Source organism: Siphateles boraxobius, unplaced genomic scaffold, assembly GCF_051911475.1.
Source record: "Siphateles boraxobius isolate OS27281-9 unplaced genomic scaffold, OSU_SipBor_1 20, whole genome shotgun sequence".
Lineage (NCBI taxonomy): Eukaryota > Metazoa > Chordata > Actinopteri > Cypriniformes > Leuciscidae > Siphateles > Siphateles boraxobius.
Window position 1 is genome coordinate 6,622,298 of NW_027508811.1, and position 19,522 is coordinate 6,641,819.

General features: G+C 39.1%; 1 protein-coding gene across 19 annotated transcripts in view; it reads left to right on the top strand.

Annotated features, from left to right (window-relative positions):
- The window catches only part of syne2b (spectrin repeat containing, nuclear envelope 2b), a 121,633-nt gene that overhangs the window by 21,576 nt on the left and 80,535 nt on the right, over positions 1 to 19,522 (top strand). For 16 of the 19 annotated variants that reach the window (XM_077236444.1, XM_077236449.1, XM_077236454.1 and 13 more), the window contains 31 exons: positions 316 to 509; positions 601 to 691; positions 803 to 885; positions 989 to 1,109; positions 1,260 to 1,405; positions 1,701 to 1,851; positions 3,585 to 4,180; positions 4,343 to 4,489; positions 4,975 to 5,125; positions 5,772 to 5,930; positions 6,015 to 6,182; positions 6,292 to 6,393; positions 6,489 to 6,692; positions 6,763 to 6,970; positions 7,090 to 7,202; positions 7,435 to 7,640; positions 7,720 to 7,827; positions 8,707 to 8,986; positions 9,220 to 9,549; positions 9,692 to 10,021; positions 11,470 to 11,799; positions 11,884 to 12,228; positions 12,366 to 12,544; positions 12,635 to 12,950; positions 13,042 to 13,206; positions 13,490 to 13,837; positions 13,956 to 14,092; positions 15,337 to 15,478; positions 15,604 to 15,777; positions 15,854 to 15,928; positions 16,025 to 19,381. In XM_077236444.1, the coding sequence (XP_077092559.1) occupies positions 316 to 509; positions 601 to 691; positions 803 to 885; positions 989 to 1,109; positions 1,260 to 1,405; positions 1,701 to 1,851; positions 3,585 to 4,180; positions 4,343 to 4,489; positions 4,975 to 5,125; positions 5,772 to 5,930; positions 6,015 to 6,182; positions 6,292 to 6,393; positions 6,489 to 6,692; positions 6,763 to 6,970; positions 7,090 to 7,202; positions 7,435 to 7,640; positions 7,720 to 7,827; positions 8,707 to 8,986; positions 9,220 to 9,549; positions 9,692 to 10,021; positions 11,470 to 11,799; positions 11,884 to 12,228; positions 12,366 to 12,544; positions 12,635 to 12,950; positions 13,042 to 13,206; positions 13,490 to 13,837; positions 13,956 to 14,092; positions 15,337 to 15,478; positions 15,604 to 15,777; positions 15,854 to 15,928; positions 16,025 to 19,381 (9,456 nt within the window). The remainder of the gene's footprint in view (positions 1 to 315; positions 510 to 600; positions 692 to 802; positions 886 to 988; positions 1,110 to 1,259; positions 1,406 to 1,700; positions 1,852 to 3,584; positions 4,181 to 4,342; positions 4,490 to 4,974; positions 5,126 to 5,771; positions 5,931 to 6,014; positions 6,183 to 6,291; positions 6,394 to 6,488; positions 6,693 to 6,762; positions 6,971 to 7,089; positions 7,203 to 7,434; positions 7,641 to 7,719; positions 7,828 to 8,706; positions 8,987 to 9,219; positions 9,550 to 9,691; positions 10,022 to 11,469; positions 11,800 to 11,883; positions 12,229 to 12,365; positions 12,545 to 12,634; positions 12,951 to 13,041; positions 13,207 to 13,489; positions 13,838 to 13,955; positions 14,093 to 15,336; positions 15,479 to 15,603; positions 15,778 to 15,853; positions 15,929 to 16,024; positions 19,382 to 19,522) is intronic. The other 3 variants (XM_077236460.1, XM_077236461.1, XM_077236462.1) reach the window with 3 other exon arrangements.

Consider the following 19,522-nt stretch of genomic DNA (forward strand, 5'->3'; position numbering starts at 1 on the left):
CAGATGACCCAGTCTGTTGTGATTGATCTACCACTTAAAGCATGTATCGGACACTAAACGCTTATTACCATAATTTAACTTCAGCTCCGGAGGCTTCCTAAAATTCAGAGTTCAGAGTCGATTCTTTCTTTTGAGAGACAATAGCTTTATTTATCGTGCACTTTCGGTTTCACAACTTTGCGGATTGTTTACATTCACAGACAGCTATATAACACACTGAATGAAAGGTAATATTCGAAAAAGCATAATAGAGGCACTTAAATAATAATTTTGTGATACAGGTTTAGTGATACAGTTTTTTCTCGCTTCCTGCAGGCCTGTTTTTCAGCAGAGGGAAGTCTGGCAGAGGCAGGGCAGCAGCTTGAAGCTCTGAAGGAGTTGTGTGATACTCTGAGCCCTGAGGATGCACACAGGCTTGCACAAGCCCAACTCAGAGAATGTGAGAGACGGCTTGCCGCCATCCAGCGGCAGTTTAGTGGAGACAGAGATACACCTCCTCCGGACACTGGGTAAAAGAATGAGAAAGAGCCTCTGTCTTATGTGTTATTTTTGTCTGATAAAAACATTTTGGCTTTAATTAATTTTTTTAATGCCTAATAGTTCACAAACAGAGCAAACCACTGAACCACCCCCTCAGAAACCACCTACAGTCTCACCACCAGCTGAGAAGCCCAAAGAAGTTATTTCAGAGGTACACCTATATGAATATTTTTTAGGACATAGGTTTTCTTTTTATATAATAAAGTTAGTCCCTAATAAATGTATCTTTGGTGCATTTTGTGTCTGGGGGATATTGGTTTAGGCTGTTACACCGGTTAGCCCCCAGCGACCGAGAACTGTGGAGAAGAGAGAGATAGTGAAACAAACGAGTACAGAAGAGGACAGGTATGGATGAAAAGAGAATATTGTTTATATTTCTGTATATGATTGTGTGTGGTATTGTGTCAGATTCTTATGGTTTACATCTGCTTTTTCTTGGATTGCTCAGGTACCGCAGCTCCAGATTTGCATTACAAGCTCAGCTAAACAGAAATGAGCAATGCATGCTGGGAGATCATCCCTCAGAAGTCACTCCCACAGACTTGCAGAAAAGACTAAGAGAATTAAAGGTATTGCACTGTGTTTTGCATAGTTTTAAAACTGGTGATTTGATATTATTATGCATTTTCAAAGTACAATTACTATAAAAATCAGGCCATAGCAACTTTTATAACTGGCAGTGAAATTACTAAATTTACCCCCTATCTTTTTTGTTTTAGTCTCTGTGGGACGAGACCGAGACTTTGTGGAAGGAGTATGAAACACTGTGTATGCAATGTGTTCAATTCAACGAACGATCTGTTGAGCAGGACCGAATGGAGCTCACTGTCAGGTGGAGAGAGCAGAGGTCACAGTTACAGGGCAGGTATGTGTGTGCATCAAGAAAACAACCCTATCATATGAAAGTTTGTGTGTTCAGACATTGCATTACTTTCATCTTTCAGAGCAGTATAAGCTTTAATGTGTGTTTTAAACTAGTGAGCTGAAGTTCACATAACACTACAGCATATTACAGCTTTTTTTTTGTTCTTTCACCCAGTGTCATCCAAATGATCATATGATCCACTCAATTCAAAGAGTTCCAGAGAAAATTTCCTGTAGCCAGACTGTCTGTGTGTGCATTGTGTTGTTTGTTAAAATAAGTCTATGCTCTCTGTCAGGGTGGATTCACTGGGAGAAGCACTTGAGCTCATGGACTCCATTACGCTGAAAATCTCAGAGTTTTCTGAAAGGCTGGAAAAGTTCATTAAAGAGCCCAAAGACATTAAAGGATATACACTAGCTAACCCTGTCATTCTGAAAGATGTGAAGGTGAGAGATTCTTATTTATGATTCTATTTGTGGTTAAGATTTATTATGAAGACACAAATACCATTTTATTTGGTTAATGTAGTTAGTTTTATTATCTGACACTCTAATTTATATATAGCATTGTAAGCCTGATTGTTGCTCAATCGGCTCAAAGGAGGTTTTCCGAGCAGCGTGTGAAGGTCTCTGCGCGTTACCATCTTTCCGCGTGGCAAAGTAATTTGATTAAATGAAATACATTTTCTCCTATGTATTAATTCGTTAGTTCATCTGACTCCATAAATGGAAATGGTTTTAATGATATCTGTGCATCATTAAATGTGATCGAGTGTTTGATTATTGTTTTTAACTGTTCGATTAGAATAAAATCAAATGTTTACAATTTATTATGTCAGGTAAATGTATCACGCCAATTGCATAATCAGTTCAAAGATAATAGATACAAACATCAAATTCTCTGGAATAAGGAGAGAAGATGCAAAAAAACACATGATGCGAAGTATTCTGCTTAAACTTCGCATCACGGCTAGTCTGGGCTACAGAATCGCGCCGAGCCCCTCGTTGCATTTCATTATATAGCCAGACCAAGGCAGAAACATCTTTTCAAATGTAAACATGAGTTCACAGTGGGAATTCACATTAATCACCGTCTCAGACTAACTGGGGGCAGAAGTTGATTTACATGGAACCATTTGCTAACAGTGGGAATTTGTTTGGAGTTTACACCTTCTGAGAGCAGGAGACCATTTGCCTGGAAGACACACCTTCCTATGTGTGCGAATTATCTCTAGACTCTTAAATACCTTATTAACTTTTGTAATGAGACCTTTGTACCAGTCGCACTGAGACATTTCAAATGATATCAAACATGTTTAATACCATATGATAATTATTCACATTAACCCATATAGATTTTTGGGTGAATTTCAGGTGATCTCAGCATGATAGTACAAGAGAGAAATTCAAATGTTAATTTCTTTTGTTTTCTCAGAGAGTTGACCTCTCTTCCAGTTCTTCCAGTTTCTCCAGCATTTATTCATAATAATATTTACTTAGAATGTTTAATATTTATATCCACTGAGTGAGTGAAATGAGGAATGTACAAGTACACAGGTGGCATTTTATTTGGTAAATGTTGCTATTTTTAGTAGCTATCACTCTCATGCAACACATAAAATATATAATGTAATAATATTTACTTTTTCTACTTTTAGATATTGTGAGTAAATAAAATGAAAGATTCAAGCTGTAAAGGGCTGTTTACAAAGTTGTATATCATAAACCTGTGAATTTGGAGAAACCTACCAGTGACTTGATAGGATATTGATCGGGATATTGATGTAGGGATTTCATGACTCAAGTCATGTTTTTCTGTGTTATTATTAGTAGTAGTAGTTTTTTACTTCTTTGTGTATATATATTTTAATAACGACCCTGTTATTCTCAGTCCTTCATACAGCCCGTGAGTTGTTTTTTCAGGTCAGAGCAACTGACCCTCAAAATTCCTGTGCACGTCCCTGTTTTCTCATCTTTCTGTATATTTGTATATATGATTGATATTTGCTATTAATTTGAAACATTTATCAGTGCTTTGTGCAATTACTATTTAAATATAATATAATCTGGGTGACAAGGAAGTTTGACGTTATAGATTCCGTAGTAATGTCACTGCATGTTAAGCTCTTTTTCTCCATCCCATCTTTTTATCTAAATATCTACCTTGTCCTCATTTTCAGGGCCTAGACGAAAGTATCCAGACAGAGATGGATCGTCTGTCTCGATTCGACTCTGAACCCAGTCACCTGGACCTGCGAGACCGATCACCTCTGACTCAGGTGGTTCTGAACCACAGATCCGCCCTAGACCGACTCAGGCAACAAGTGCGCAAGAGCGACGCTGCTGCCCGTGCCCTCGACCGCTTCCTCATGTCCCTGCGGACCGTGGAGCTTGATGTCTCTTCTGTGCAGAGCGCCCCTAGCAATGATCATGTGGTACTGCAGGACAGCAGGTCTAAGCTGGGACTAATCAGGAAGGGAGTCAGCAGTCTTAAGGATAAGGCTCCACAGCTGGACCAGCTTTTGGGCGGAGCACAGCTCAAGGTGACCCAGGACGGGAACCCTGTTTCCTGTCTGGATATGGTGGGAGTCCTGGTTCACAGGGTGGAAGAGGCAGATGATCGTCTGATAATTCGACAGAATGAGCTTCAGAAGGAACAGCAGAACCAGGGACTCGGCCTGAGGAGGAAGACTTTGCAGGCTGAGCTGAGAAAGGTGCAGGGGGCAGCAGAAAAACAAGGTCTAAAGGATCCCACCATGCCAGCTGTGCAGCACCGGTATTTACATTTTTTCATGCTTTTGTGTGCAAGTGTGTCTTGGAATTGTCTTTATTTGGGCTTAGTAAATATTGATTTGGTGTTAATTGATCTCAATTTAATTGATCGATAGCCCTTTTTTTTAGCAGAATGTCCAATTACAATTTGTGCATCTATGTTTAGGATTCGAGCGCTGTCCGATCTGGAATCACATTTGAACTCCCTTCACCCTGAATACCAAAGCATCAAGAAGCAGAAAGAGCACCCTGATCCAGCAGACGAAGAGCTGGACTTCCTTTGGGAAGAGACTGAGAGAGCTGTATCTGACAGGTTGGATCTAGACAAGAGACAAAAAAACTAAATGAATGAAATTTGTCCATTTTTCTGCCTTATAGGGTTAGTTATTGTCTCACCTTCGTGTAATTCCAAACACAAATGAAGATATAGATAGATAAATGAAGATATTTTTCACTAAACCTGAGATATTTCTGTCCCTCCACTGAAAGTCCATTCCACCAAAACTTTCACACTTCAAATCGTTCATAAAGACATTATAAAATAATTCCATATAAACCGAGAGTTTTAATCCTTAATTTTTGTTCCCATGAAGAAAAAAAGCTTATAAATCCACCCTAAGTGATGCTTTTTGAAAATGTAGTAATGCAGAAAGTTTTCTGTGATGGGTAGGTTTAAGGGTAGAGTTAGTGTAAGGGGATAGAATATACAGTTTGTACAGTATAAAAATCATTATGTCTATGTAATGTCCCCATAAAACATGAAAACCCAATATATGTGTGTGTTTGTGTATTTGACAGACAAGAGCAGTGTGCTGTTCTTATGGAGCTGCTGAAGAAGTTTCAGAACTGTCGCAGTTACCTAAGCAACACTCTCCAGAGGGCGGAGCAAACGGTCAATGAGCAGGCATCATACATGGGCAAAGACAACCTGCAACGCCTCCTAGCAAAAGTATGTCAACCTCAGACTAATCCCAATTCTTCACAATACATGCTATATTAATATAGCCTATTGTAATTGATAATTGCCTATTGTAATTTTCCATCTGTTTTCTTTCACATAAAAAGTACTTTTATACTGGATTTGTACCAGCAGGTGTCACTCATAGTATTGTCGCTTCATTACTCATAACACTAAGATCTTTTAAAATTCAGAATTGTTTGTTGTCTTATGTTTGCATCATCTACATATACATAATCTACGCTTTTATTAGTCTGAAAGAAACTACTCTCATCATTGCTCTGACGAATCTGCGCCAATGTTTCTCTAATACTTTTAGATGCTTGCTATAATTGGTCAAATCCTTCATATCCTGTGGTACATTGTTTGCTGAGTAATTATGATGAATAAAATTGGTAATTTATTATTTTGAGTCGTCTTCACTGAAAATTCAATAACTGCAGGGTTCATGGGTAGGATCAAAGAAATTATTACAGGTGATAGATCATGCCTACCTAGAATGAGTAGCTTTAGATCCTTAAACATCATGCCACCATGGTCACTTTTTCTACTTAATCTCATACTGTTTTTTTCAGCGTAGTTTAATTATATTTGCACTATTTTTATTACATTTACACTATGTTTATTATTATTGCAGGTTGTTGGCATAAAGGAGGATCTTAATGGCCTCGGACCCAAGATGGAGGAGTTCAGATCTGTGTGCAGACAGTTGCAGTCGCAGCTGAAGAAAATTCCTGATTGCTCAGAAACTCCTTTTGAGATAGAGGCAGATGCTTTGGTGGACTCATGGCTAGATGTGAGTACATGAAAACATCTGTTCACATGCATCACACTTTCAGTCGTTTTAGTTTCTTGGTTAATCTGTGTGTCTCTCTGGCAGGTGTCAGAGAAGACGGACTGTTACATGGATAACCTGCGTTTGGGTCTGGAGTTGTGGGAGAAACAGCTGGTTTTAGGTGGAGACGTGGACAGCTGGACTTCAACTAAACTTATCGTCTTCTCAGAGTCTCACCCTTTCAGCAGTGAGACAGAGGTTCTCAGCATGAAGGTGTGTCTTCACAAAATGCTACATTGGGATTCAAAATGTTCACAGACATGGACTAAAAGGCACAAGATTATCGTTTTGATTTTTTTATGTTTCTTTATGTTTTTATTAGAATGAGATTCAGTATCAGGAGGACAACCTTGAACACTTCCACAGGAAGTTGCTAGAGATCCAGGAACTGCTGCAGAGCAAAGAATCTCCACTTGAGTTACAGGTGAATGTGCAGATTACTTTTTCTGTTTATTAAATGATTGCACTTTCCTAATTCCTTATATTCCTAACTTTAATTGTACACACTGTCTCCCTTAGGTACTGGAAACAAACCTGAGGAAGAAAATGGAGCAGGTGAAAGAACTCTTCTCCGACTGCACTGACGTGTTCCAGGAGCTCCTCACAGTTAAAGCTCATTTGGCTGAAAAGATTGCCACTTATCAATCATCTGTGAAGAATATACGCTCCTCGGTAGATACGATTAGCTCCGAGGATCGCACACAGCTGGATGCTCACTTACAGGTATGATTAACAGACAGACATGTATAAACACTCTCTTTTGGTGTATAATTTAATTTATTTTCTTTTGTAGGACTTGAGTGAGCAGATTTTGGACCAGGAGGAGCAGGCTGAATCTTTGCTGAAGGAACTCGATCTCATGTCCAGCATTACTGGATCGCAGGCTTTGGAAGAGCTGACCAATCACACCAAGCATCTCAAAGACAGCATTTCGGAAACACGAAAGCTGATTCATCAAAAGAAGGAACAGGGGGAGAAAAGCTTCCTTCAGACTATTAAAGGTTTGGAAACTTCATTTTTTGCCAAGTGCATTGTGCCATTACTTGGAAACTAATTGAGAAATAATGTACATTTTTAAGTGATTTTTGTTTTGTCTATTTGTCCCATTGGCTCTCTGCAGAAGAGTTCCAGTCATTTGAGGAATGGTTGCAGGATGAGCAGCTGTCTGTGAATGAGTGTTTTGAGAACCCTGAGAGGAAACAGGATGTCGAAATGTCCATGCAGAGATTGACAGTGAGTAACAGTGAGGTCACAACCCTATGATTATGGTTACCATTGTGGCTAGGACATTTTTGAAATACTTTTCAACCTTACTGTACAATACACTATGTACAGGGACAGCAATCCAACGGAAAGAGTCACAAGGTGTTTGCAGCCTTAGTCAAAAGCATAAATATAAAATAACAAAGGATGCAAAGTTAGTAGTGTCTGTTTAACAATACTGAACACTTTGTGATTTCCTCAGAGTTTCCTGGCCTCTAAAGAAGGAGAACAACGTCTGGCCCAGCTGAAGGAGAGATTTGAGACAGGTGAACAGGCAAAGGTTTCTTCTGAGGCTAAAGCTTTGCTCTCCTCATGGCATCAGGAACAGGAAGGAGAACTGGCCACACTCAGGGCTCACTGCCAGGGACGCCATAAACAGCTAGATGACATCCTCCACAACCTCAACAGGTACATGGACTGAGCTCACATTTTTTGCTACTATTTTTTTAATCCATTCATTCATTCAATCATGTCTTTATGTATTTAGTTTGCAAGAGGAACATAACCATTTGAAGGAATGGCTTCAGCACAGGGAAAAAGTGCCAGAGCAGAGAGAAAAAGTTCGACAAATCCAAGAGGAGTTTCTCAAAGAAAGGTATTCACTTTCCAAATTGTTCATTTTGTATTTTTATTTAAAACTATTTTTTTCCTCTTTTTTTTACAAAATTAACTATAATTCAAAAATGTAACAACACATTTGCATTCTCTTGGTTCTATGACATGCAGGTAAACAAATTATAATTGATAAATAGTAATAATAATAATAATAATATTAATTATTATTATAAAAGGATTACATTTCTTTTGTAATACAGTTTTTTTTTTAATATTATTAATAATATACTATTAACAAATTTTAAACTCTCAAGCTTTTAATTTGGTGGAAAACTGCAGAGAGACTTTAAGTCTTTGTTTTCAGTTGACCAGAGGTTTATGCTTTAACCAGACATAACAAATCTGGTAAAATGCAGAAAAATCTGGCCAGGAAAATGTTTAATTTGTATGAATGGGAAAATAAAATGATTGTGGCACATGTTGCATTTCCAATTGCATGCAACCCAAACTCGCAGCACAAGATGGAGTTTGTTTGGAGCTGCATTTGTGAGCCGCTCCAAGATGCTGCAAACACTGGAAACACAACAGTGCCGCGCTTCATCAGACTTAAATCGCAGCCTTTTACAATGTGATCGTTGCACTAAGCCACACTGCGATTTCAACTTTATTTAAATTGAACAGCCCTTTTATTTATTAAATTATAGAATTTAATAATGTATTTAATTATACATGTCCCCGGTTTTCACTGAGCAAGAAAGCTTTGATGTTCACAACAATTGCTTGCAAAAATTGCAGTTGAATTACATATGCTTCCATTCCACAACAAAAATGAATGGCCTGTGCAAGTTTTGGGGAGCAAATACTGATACTGTACACCCATAAAACATGCACAACTCTTACCTTCATCCTTAATCTGCAGTGGTCGTATGGAGGCATTCAATGACCTGTTATCCACTGTAAGGATACGTGGCCTGAGGGGTGACCCTTTCCTTAGAGACAGCGAGACCCTGATAGACCAATACCACAGCCTGGGGATTCTTTTGGAAAATCAGGCCCAAGTCCACAAGTCCCTCGATGATCAAACTGAAACATTCCAATCCAATGCAGAGCAGATCAGAGCCTGGATCAGAGATTTAAAGCAAGGACTTGAGTGCATGGGTACAGACACGACAATCCAAAAGAAACATATGAATGCTCAGGTGGGTCTCCTAACCATCACTGTTTGGATTTTTTAGCTGTGTTAACCTATACATACATATATTCATACATTCTTAAACACGTAAAGGAATAATTTACAAGAAATGTAAGTTCTACATTAATTTACTTGTTTTAAACCTGTATGACTTTAATGTTTCTATTTAACACAGAACATCAATTTTTAAAGCGTATCCTCAATGTATTTAGGATCATTTGTATGTTTCTATGTTTTAAGGCTGTTCTGAATCTAAGTGCTGAAGGGGATTATAAACTGGTGGCACTGAAAGAAGAAGGTGATGCTTTATGTGCTCATGTGATTTTGGAGGACACCAGAAGACAGGAGCTCATTCACACCCTTAGAAACATTGAAAATGAGTGGAAAAGAGTTCTGGATATGGCTCAACAATTAAAACATCAGGCAGAACTTCAAGACACTCTCTCCCGGGAACTAAAAGATCTACAGGCCCAGGAAGAGAGCAACCAATCCTGGGTGAGAGAACAACTGCAAATGCTGCACTGTCTGGGGAAGGAACTTCAGCCACAGGAAAAACTAATCAAAATACAGGTAAGGGCAGAGGAAAAAGTTTGTTTTAATTGAAAAGTCCTTTTTAGGAATCTTGAATGATTCTTATCTACCTAAATCTAAAGGTAAATGTTGCTTGCAAAGCACATATTGTGTTGGAGAGTAATGTCTGTATATCCTTTAGGCTGTATTAGACCTTGGTGATGAAGCCGATTCCAGATTGGGCAGTTTACAGAGACAAGGGAAAAAATTATGTTCTTATAAAGAGCTTGACAATGAGAGGAGGAGCCACATTGACCAAACCCAGAGTGCGATAGATGAGGAGTGGAGGAAAGTGCTACAACTTGCCCAAGAGCTCAAGAACCAGGTCAAGCATGAGGAATCTCTCTACAGTTTGATACAAACCTTCTGTGATCAGGGAGAGGACACTCGGTCCTGGATTAGACGGCTCAGAGAGACCCTGGGTTCTCTTCAAGTGACATCTTCCATTCAAGAGAGGCTTAATGGAGTTGAGGTAATGGAGAGGAATATTTAACCCTTAAATGGTGCAGTAAGTGGGTGGGCCTAATTTATGATAAAATGTGATATGTCTATTGAAAATAGGGCAACTACTATTGTCATATAATATACTAATAATATACTATTTGTCAAGTGACTTAACTCCACTCACCTCATCTTTATCTAAAAGAATAATGGCAGTATGTTGTAAGAAATCCTCTGGTTTTGAGGTAAATGTCGATATTTTATGTATTAACTATATTTTTATGAACCTCCCTGTCAAAATACCGTTTCTAAGCATGGAAACGGCTTAGAACTGACGTTATTTGTTGAAAATAGTTGAAAATCTAAGGGCATACATTGGATTATATCAGATGACTAAAAGTAGCCGACACATCTTAGGCATTCAAAATGGAGGGCTACACAAATATCATTGGTGCATAAAGTGATAGGATGGGTCTTATTCCTTAGTTAAAGGGTTAGTTCACCCAAAATATTAAATTATCTCATAGTTTATTCACCCTCAAACCATCCTAGGTGTATATGACTCTTCTTTCAACCAAATACAATCGAAGTTATATTCAAAAAATCTCCTGGCTCTTCCAATCTTTATAATGGGACTGAATGGTATCTGAGATTTTGAAGCCCAAAAAAGTGCATCCATCCATCATAAAAGTAATCCTTATGGTTCCATAGGGTTAATAAAGGCCTTCTGAAGCGGAGCGATTAGTTTTTGTAAGAAAAATATCCATATTTATAATATAATAAACTATAATCACTGGCTTCCGGTAATGGCCGTACGCGAGTCAAGTTCCGGCAGAAGAGTGACCTCTGACCCGACGCAGGATGTAGGAGTAGCTTAAGCTTAGGTAAGAGTAGATGCCTCTCGGGGTTCAAATAAATAGGGCTGGGCAACAAACTCAATCTTCTCTTATATTCTTGTTTTAGACTTCTAATTCGTGACCGGTGTTTTGTTTTGCTCTTTCCTATGCGCTTCCGCGTTTGTCAATAAGTTATGCGACGGGTCAGAGGTCATCCACCCAAACTAGACTTGCGTACATCCATTACCGGAAGCCAGTTTATAAAGTTATAAATATTCATATTTTTCTTACAAAAACACATCGCTTCACTTCAAAAGGCCTTTATTAACCCCTGGAGCCATATGCATTACTTTTAGGTTGGATGGATGTGCTTTTTTGGGCTTCAAAATCTTAGGTTTATAAATTATAAAGCTTGGAAGAGCAAGGATATTTTTTAATATAACTCCTATTATATTTGGCTGAAAGAAAAAGGTCATATACACCTAGGATGGCTTGAGGGTGAGTAAATTATGGGATAATTTTCATTTTGGGGTGAACTAACACTTTAAGAATCAATACAATATGACCTGGAACAGTATATATTTATTAAAAACCTATAAAAGCTAGATTCTAGATGAATATCCTGTTGTTGTTGTTTTTTTAGGCAGTACTAGCTCATAGATCTGAGGGGGACTGTAAACTTGCTGACTTAAAGATGAAGGGAGAGAGTCTATGTTCCTGTGAAGATCTAGAAGAGGACAAATATCAGACAATCCAACAGACATTACAAGATGTACAGCAAGAGTGGACTGGAGTTTTGACGGATGCTCTTGAGCTAAAGAACCAATCAGAATTTGAGGATTCTCTTTCCAAGGACCTTCGGGCTCTTCAAGAACAAGAGGAGAGCACTCAATCTTGGATCAAAGAGCAGCATCTGAAGATTGAATTGCTTGGTGAAGATACTCCATTACAAGAGAGAATGAATGGAGCTCAGGTAAGAGACAAAGCGTGATATTCAACCTTCAACAAATTTGTCTGACTTACTTGCTGACATGTTTTATTGATTTATTTACTCTAGGCCATCCTGAACTCCGAATCAGAGGGAGATTACAAGCTTGCCACACTGAGGTTGAAAGCAGAGGGTTTGTGCTCTCGAGAAGGCCTGGAGGAGAAGAGAAAACAGGAAATCCAACTGAACCTAAGATCCATTGAAGAAGAATTGAAGAAGGTCCTGGCAAGAGCTCAGGAACTAAAGAACCAGGCTGAGCTCCAGGATTCTCTTGAAAGGGAGCTTCAGAATGTATATGCCCAGGAGGAGACCACCTGGTCCTGGGTGAAGAACCAGAAAGATGGCCTGGACTCACTGGGAACAAGCACTCATGGTACACAGAACCAGATTGAGGAGAGACTAAGCAAAGCACAAGTAAGTAGTATAATATGGAGAAACTGAATAAAAAATGAAGGACACTTTAAATTCTGCTGATGATGTCCATAGTGAAACGCTTATTTAAATGATGAAAATGTGGTTGTCAAGAACAAGTATACCCCTCTTTCTTTCAGGCAATTCTAAGTCTTCAATCTGAGGGCAACTCTAAGATTGCTACCCTTAAAAGGACAATAGACCGTCTATATATCCATAAAGATCTTGATGAAGACACAAGACATTCTCTCATTGAGAAACAGAAAAAAGTAGAGGAGGAGTGGAAGGCAACACTGCAGCAAGCACAGGAGCTGCATAGGTTTGATTTAATAATTCTATATGTAAATAGTAATTGCATACAGCACTAACAGATGATTTAAATGATTGCAAATAATCATATATTCCGCAGTCTGCTGAAAAGTGTAGTGGAACGCCTGGTGTCCTGTCAGTGTCAGAAGGAACAGCTTCAGTCTCGTCTGGAGCAGGTGAAACAGCAGACAGCTGCACTGCCACATCACTTCCCCTGGCCTGGTTTAGGGGATCGAAGGCACACAGTGGAGCAGGCCAAGAGTCTGCTAGACCGTACCAGAGCCCTGACCCCATCTCTGTCTGCTGTCCGAGCGCTTGGGAGGGAGATGAGTCAGCTGACCCGTGATTCCAGCTGGATCGATCCATCCTGGGCCACCATGGAGGAGTCCATACCCGAGTTGATCAAAGAGATTACGGTAAGGCTGTAGGGGAGTGCTGTGCTAAATATTAGATAATAGAAAGCTGATTTATGTGTATGAAGTTCTTTTTTTATGTGTGCTTGCATAGGAGTTTTGCGTAAATCTTGAAGAGGAAATACGGAGAGAGCAAGTTTGTGCTCAGCTAGTTGAGCAGCACACCGTAGCTCAAGATTGGCTGAGAGAGCAGGTCAAAGGTTTTGGTGCCCTGCCCAGTGAACGCCATGGGTTACTAGGCTCTATTAACACTCTTAAGGTCTGTTTGAATTCTTTGTTATTATATGTATTTTATTAAGACTGTCAATTTAATGCATTAGTTTAATTTATCTTAAATGTAAAAAAAAAAAAAAAGTTAAATGTTCCCTAATTCTTTAGAAAATCTTTTTTAATTCCTTTTTTTGATTTGATTTTTTTGATTATTTGACTGCTCACATATTTTTCCCTTTTTCCGTCAAACCTGTTAATTTATAAAATCATAAATATCTTATGGTAACACTGTAAGCTTTGAGTAAAATTATCATGTTTCTTAACCTTTCTAGGCGCTTCTTCAGACCGTAGACAGGGAAAAGAGAGAAATGAAAGAGCTGGAAGCTGTTAAAGATTCCCTGATGGACCTTTGCACTCCAGGAGGTTGTGATGCCCTGACCTTAGAGGTCAGCCATCTTCATGACCTCTGTGTGTTCTCGGAGAAGGAGATGAGGGAACGGTTATCTGTGTGTGAGGCCAGATTGAGTGAAATCAACCTAAGGCTTGCTGGCAGTGCACAGATTCTCAGGGAGCAGGCCGAGAGCCTCCTGGATGAGCTCCGTGCTCAGGACCACTCTTTAGGATTTCTAGGGGGTAGCCAGAATATCAGCCAGCTGCAGGAAAACTGGCATAGCTTCAAGGTATTGTGGGAATATGCTAATTATTCTATGTTCATTTGGTTTGTTCTAAAACTTAAGAGAAAGTAAGTGTATCCAAACCTTAGGCCTCCCATTTTCCTTTTAAATTATTTTCTCATAGACATGTGAGAGAGACGTTGAGGCTTTAGAGGGCAAAGTTTGTGACCTTAGTCAGGCCCTTCAAACGGTCCCACCTGGTGAAGAGCCCCCTATTGATGTCATATCCATTGTGGACAAAGTTACACAACAATATTGCAGGTACATACAGACATGTTGCTTGTCAAATATTAAGGTGTTTAAAACAGAAAGGTCTATAATAATGTATTTAAATTTGTGCTGTCAACTTTAACGCATGCGATTAATTTTTTCCAGTTTAACGCGTAAAAAATATTTAACGCAATTTACGCACATCCATTTTTTTCTGCCATCCTTTAGCTAGTGTTACATTATGATCACGCATGCAAATGCTTTTAAACCATTCAAGCACGACAAGGCAAACAAGGAGAATGTGCTGTCTGTGAATGTCATGTCTTGCACAGAAAGACGCACACCAGTATTGAGTTCTCTTTCATGCTTGAATGAACAATGACACACAAAATGCTAAAATGTCCATTTTGTCAAATATCTTCACAAGAGCAGTCTTAAATGAGTTAATGTCTTAAATGAACTTAAAGAGTTGTGAGAAAATGGGATGCGTGTCAGATTTGCGTCATGTGCGGCAGCAGCAAATCTTAACGTGACAGCAGCCACTAATGCTCTCTGTCATTAATGTTAATCAAAGAACAAAGGTAACAGAAAATTACTCACTGCTCTTGACTAATGGTCTTTTGTAGCTTTAATAAGAATTAATCTTTATTTAATTTATAAATTATGCAGTGCAGACTGTTTAATAACTTCAATTTCTGTATACTTATATCTTATAGAGGTAGGACGGGTACTTTTTTAATATGAGTTTATGTGAGGATTGTTTAAAGTTCAATTAAATTAAAAGTTGTTATATATTTGAAACCTAATAAATGTAAAAAAAAATATAGCTTTTTAATTACACTGTAGTTTTGAATGGCTATAATTAATGTTTAAAATTGGGAGGAGGGATCAATTTCATTAAGACATCAGTAGCAGTAGGCTATTAGTATCAGTGATACTTTGCCTTCATTCATAAAAAGATGCCATTAAGCAAATATTTAAAATATATTGTCTTTGCTGTTTCTACATTTTGTCTATGCTGTTTCTACATTAATTTGTAGATTAACTGTGAAATTATTACATTATAAAATATATAAAAATATTTGTATTCGCTATTAATCAGAGAAAAAATGTGTGTTAATCTAGATCATTTTTTTAATCGATTGACAGCACTAATTTAAATCTGAAACCAGTTTATTTAATTGTACTATGGATAGCATGTTTGTCTCACAGTTATAGCATAATGTTGTATTATATTACAATATAATATTTATTTATTGGATGTGCATTTTGGAGAATCATAATTTTTTTTTCAGTCTGCGATCAAAACTGTCGGAAAGGCAGAATGACTGTGCAGACAGCACTGTGCAGTGTGTGAGACAAGCCTTACAAAACATACAGTCATGGAACCAGATGACACATGCAAATCCTCCCAGCAGCTCAGCCTCATCCATACAGGTGTGTTTGTGTCTTAATTTGCATGCAGTGTGTGAGTACAAAACACTGCACCTGCAGTATACTGGTCCATTTGAACAAGTTAGGTTGCTGTTTCAGTGTAAACATACAACATTTTTACTCCTTAGGCTGCAATTGAGGAAGGTGTGAAACTATGTAAAAGCCTGCAAGTGGCGCTATCCCATAAAGAACTCCTGAGGGACTGTCTAGGCCCTGATTTGGCAGGCAAACTTGAAAGAGATGGACTGAAAACCCTAAACGAGGCAGAAACTAACTCAAATGACCTTAAACAGGATCTTAAGGTGAGTGTGACTCAATTATGTGGGATGGTGTTTTAAATGAAATATCTAGAGGTTTAAACATGAGTTTCTGTTTCAGAATTTTGAGGAGAAGATGAAGCAGGAAGCTCAGAGGTTGTCACTAGAGGCTCAAAGCATTCAGTTAGAATCACGGGTACAATTTTCACATTCAAAAACATATTTCTAGACTTTTGTTCCAGACTTTTCTAGACAATGTGCAGCAATAATGTATGATACATACCATTTGTAGGTTTCTGCTGTGACACCATCGACCAAGGAGTCTGAACAGTTGGAATTACATTCTACCTCATCCTTTATCACTGAGAGCTGCGAAATGATGGATAACTGTGAGGTACAGCTATCTGAAAACCCTGAAAGCAAGATTCCTCTATGTATAATCTCAGAAACTGCAACAGAAACAGAAGTTCATGCTGCAAGAAAATCACCACCAATATTAGAAATTGATACTGAACAGGCTGATGTCAAAACAACTGTACCGTTAACCATGGAGATTCTACCTGAACCAAACATAAGAGTATATGATTCTGCTGTTCCTACAAGCAGCCATGGAGCAAATGAAGCTGAAAAAGAGAATTTTATTTCTGTTGCTTTGGAAACAAAAGCTGATAATGATGAGGTTGCAGATGAAAAGAAGTCCACTTCCTTGTCTGCAGCTCTCCATAGCTTGGAAACCACCGTGCAAAACAAAGAATCTCAGTGCTGTGGAATTCCAAGTCTGAGCTCAAAAGGACAAGAAAGCCAGTTGTCTGTTGAGGTTGTGAGCTTAGACTCTTTTGGTGAAAGTGTGAAGAGTGTGAACATTGAAGCAGTGAATGTAGAATCAGATAAAGAGGAAGAGGGCTCATATATTCAAAATTTTCAAGAGCAACCTGGTGAAAAAGGTGAAGCACAAACAAAAAGAGTTGCTGAGCTCATTTTAGATGTGGATACTGTACACATACAGAGTGTAGACACACCCACAGACAGTTCAGTGAGGACAGCCTCTCCTAGTGCTATTGTAAATGAGAAGACATTGTGTCCAACAATGGGAAAACAAGATGATGGAACTTTGGCTTCTCCAGAAGCTGAAATGTCTGACATAGCAAAAGAAGCAATCAGCATTCAGTCTTTTCTTAATGAGGCAGGTATGGTGAGTGTATCACATATTAGTTCAGCAATTGAACCAGAACAGTCACAGCTCACTGACATAGACACCAACAGACAAGTGCAAACAACCACAGCCCCACTTGCTGATACACCAGGTAGTGGAGATGCTGCTTCAAGTATTGGAACATTTTCTTGGAACAATGGACCAAATGCTACAATTGCTGACAGAGAGGGCAACTGGACTACAAATAATGGCCCGCGTGAAATTCAACAGCGATATATTATTCTAGACTTCCCTGAGGGGGCGGAGATGCAGAGACGTCATGCTCATGAAGCTACTCCAATTAGGGACCCTACTGAGACTCAGATTCAGGTGTCTGAAATAATGGAGACACACGGTGAGGCAAAATCTGCTGAAACAGAAACAGGGGTTCTAGCCAACACAAACAGACCATTAGAAGCACCAGAACTATCTGAACCAGTTGAAGCAAACCAAAACCTTCCAACAAGCCAGGTTGGAGAAGTCATGCATGTCATTGTAGAAGAAAAGGCAAAAAAGACCCTGTCAGGTGTTGATCCTAAATCTCCAATCGAGCAACAAAATGAGGGAGAAACTGAGATCCAAACAAACCAGATGAATGTCTCCACACTAGAGGAGAAACGTGGGGGGGAAGAGGCCATGGGTGTCATTTTGAGAGAAGAGACAAACAAGACCCCATCAGGTGATGAAGCACAATCCACAGAAATTGAACCTAATCTGACACCTCCAAACAAGCAACGGAATGACAGGGAAACTGAGGTCCAGTCAAAAATTTTGGATTTTTCAATAGAAGAGCAAACTGAAGGTGGAGATGTCATGCTTATCATTAAAAAAGAAGAGACAATTGAGACAAGTGAAAAAGCACATTCCATAGAGGCCGAACCTAAACCAACGCCTCCAGTCAGGCGAAGAAACGATAAAAAGAGTGATATCCAATCAAACAAGGTGAATACCTTAACAACATCAGGGGAGAAACCTGAAGGTTTAGAGGCCATTGATATCATTGTGGAAGAAGAGGTAAAGATGGCTCCATCAGATGATAAAGTACAATCCCTAGAAGCTGAACCTAAACCTACTCCACCAGTCAAGCGACAAAATGAGGGTGAAACTGATATCCAATCGAACAAGGAAAACATCTCAACAACACCAGAGAAGAAACCTGACGGTGGGGACACAATGCATATCACTGAGGAGGAAGTGACAAAAAAGGTCACATCTGTTGATGAAGCACAATCCATAGAAGTTGAGCCTAAACCAACGCCATCAGTCAGAAGACGGAATGAGAGTGGAACTGAGGTCCAATTTGACATGGTTGATGTCACACCAACGCCTCCCACCAGACGACATAAAGGTGATAGGTTGTCTTTAAACTTTGAATCACAGATAGAGGGAGAAATATTTCCCACCCCACCAAGCAGAAGACGTAAAGAGAAAATGGAAAGTGAGATATTTTCTCTTGATTTAGAGTCCCAACCCACACCACCAGCAAGACGACGTAAAGAGAAAGAAGATAGAAGATTATCGCTTAATCTGGAGACCCAACCCACACCACCAGCAAGACGACGCAAAGAGAAAGAAGATAGAAGATTATCGCTCGGTCTAGAGGCCCAACCCACACCACCAGCAAGACGACGCAAAGAGAAAGAAGATCAAAGACCTTCCCTTCATTTGGAGACTCAACCAACACCACCAGCAAGACGATGTAAAGAGAAAGGAGAAGATCAAAGATTATCAATGGATCTGGACACTCAACCCACTCCACCATCAAGAAGACATAAGGATAAGCCAGAGAGTGACACATTATTTTACTGTGCTGAATTAGGAAAAAGTGATGATGGACAAACTGGTGAACATAAAGACAGTGAAGAGCCCACTGTTAAACCAACTCCACCTGTCAGACGCAAAATTAGTAAAATAGAAAGTGATGTGACATTAGCAATTTGCAAAAACCAAGAAGAGAAAGAGACCTTTGTGAAACCTACACCACCAATAAGAAAGAAAGATTGCAAAGTTGAAAAAGATATAGTCAGAGGTGCTTTTGTATTGAAAGAAGAGATAAGCATAATTAAACCAACTCCACCTCTGAGACGAAAAGACAGCCAAACAGAGACTGAGATAGTTTCCACCACTTCTAAAAGTCAACTTGAAGAAGTCCTACCAACTCCTCCAACCAAGCGAAAAAAAGATCAAATAGAAGCTGACAGCATTCAATTAATGCCAGAAGAGCCACAGGTGATACCAACTGCAACAACCAGCCAAAAAGAAAGTTCAGGGAATGAAATGGTTTGTGCGAAACTGGAAGTGGAAACTTATGTTGAACCAATAACCGAACCGGAAGATAAAGAGGAGTGTGACACTAAGCCATTGATTGGTCGTGAGCATCAAGAGGAGGGGCAGGACTCTGATACCTTGGTCCCAGAAACTATGAGTGTTCAAACGGAGAGCATCAGTGAGATGCAGGTAACTTTAATATGCATGATTTTACCAAAGGAACAAACCTGCATGATGGTGTGGAATCTGCATCTTGGACTCTGATTGAGATCTTCAACTAAGGACGTGTGCTTTTAGGGCCAAAATGAAGTCTCCATTACCAAGCACAGC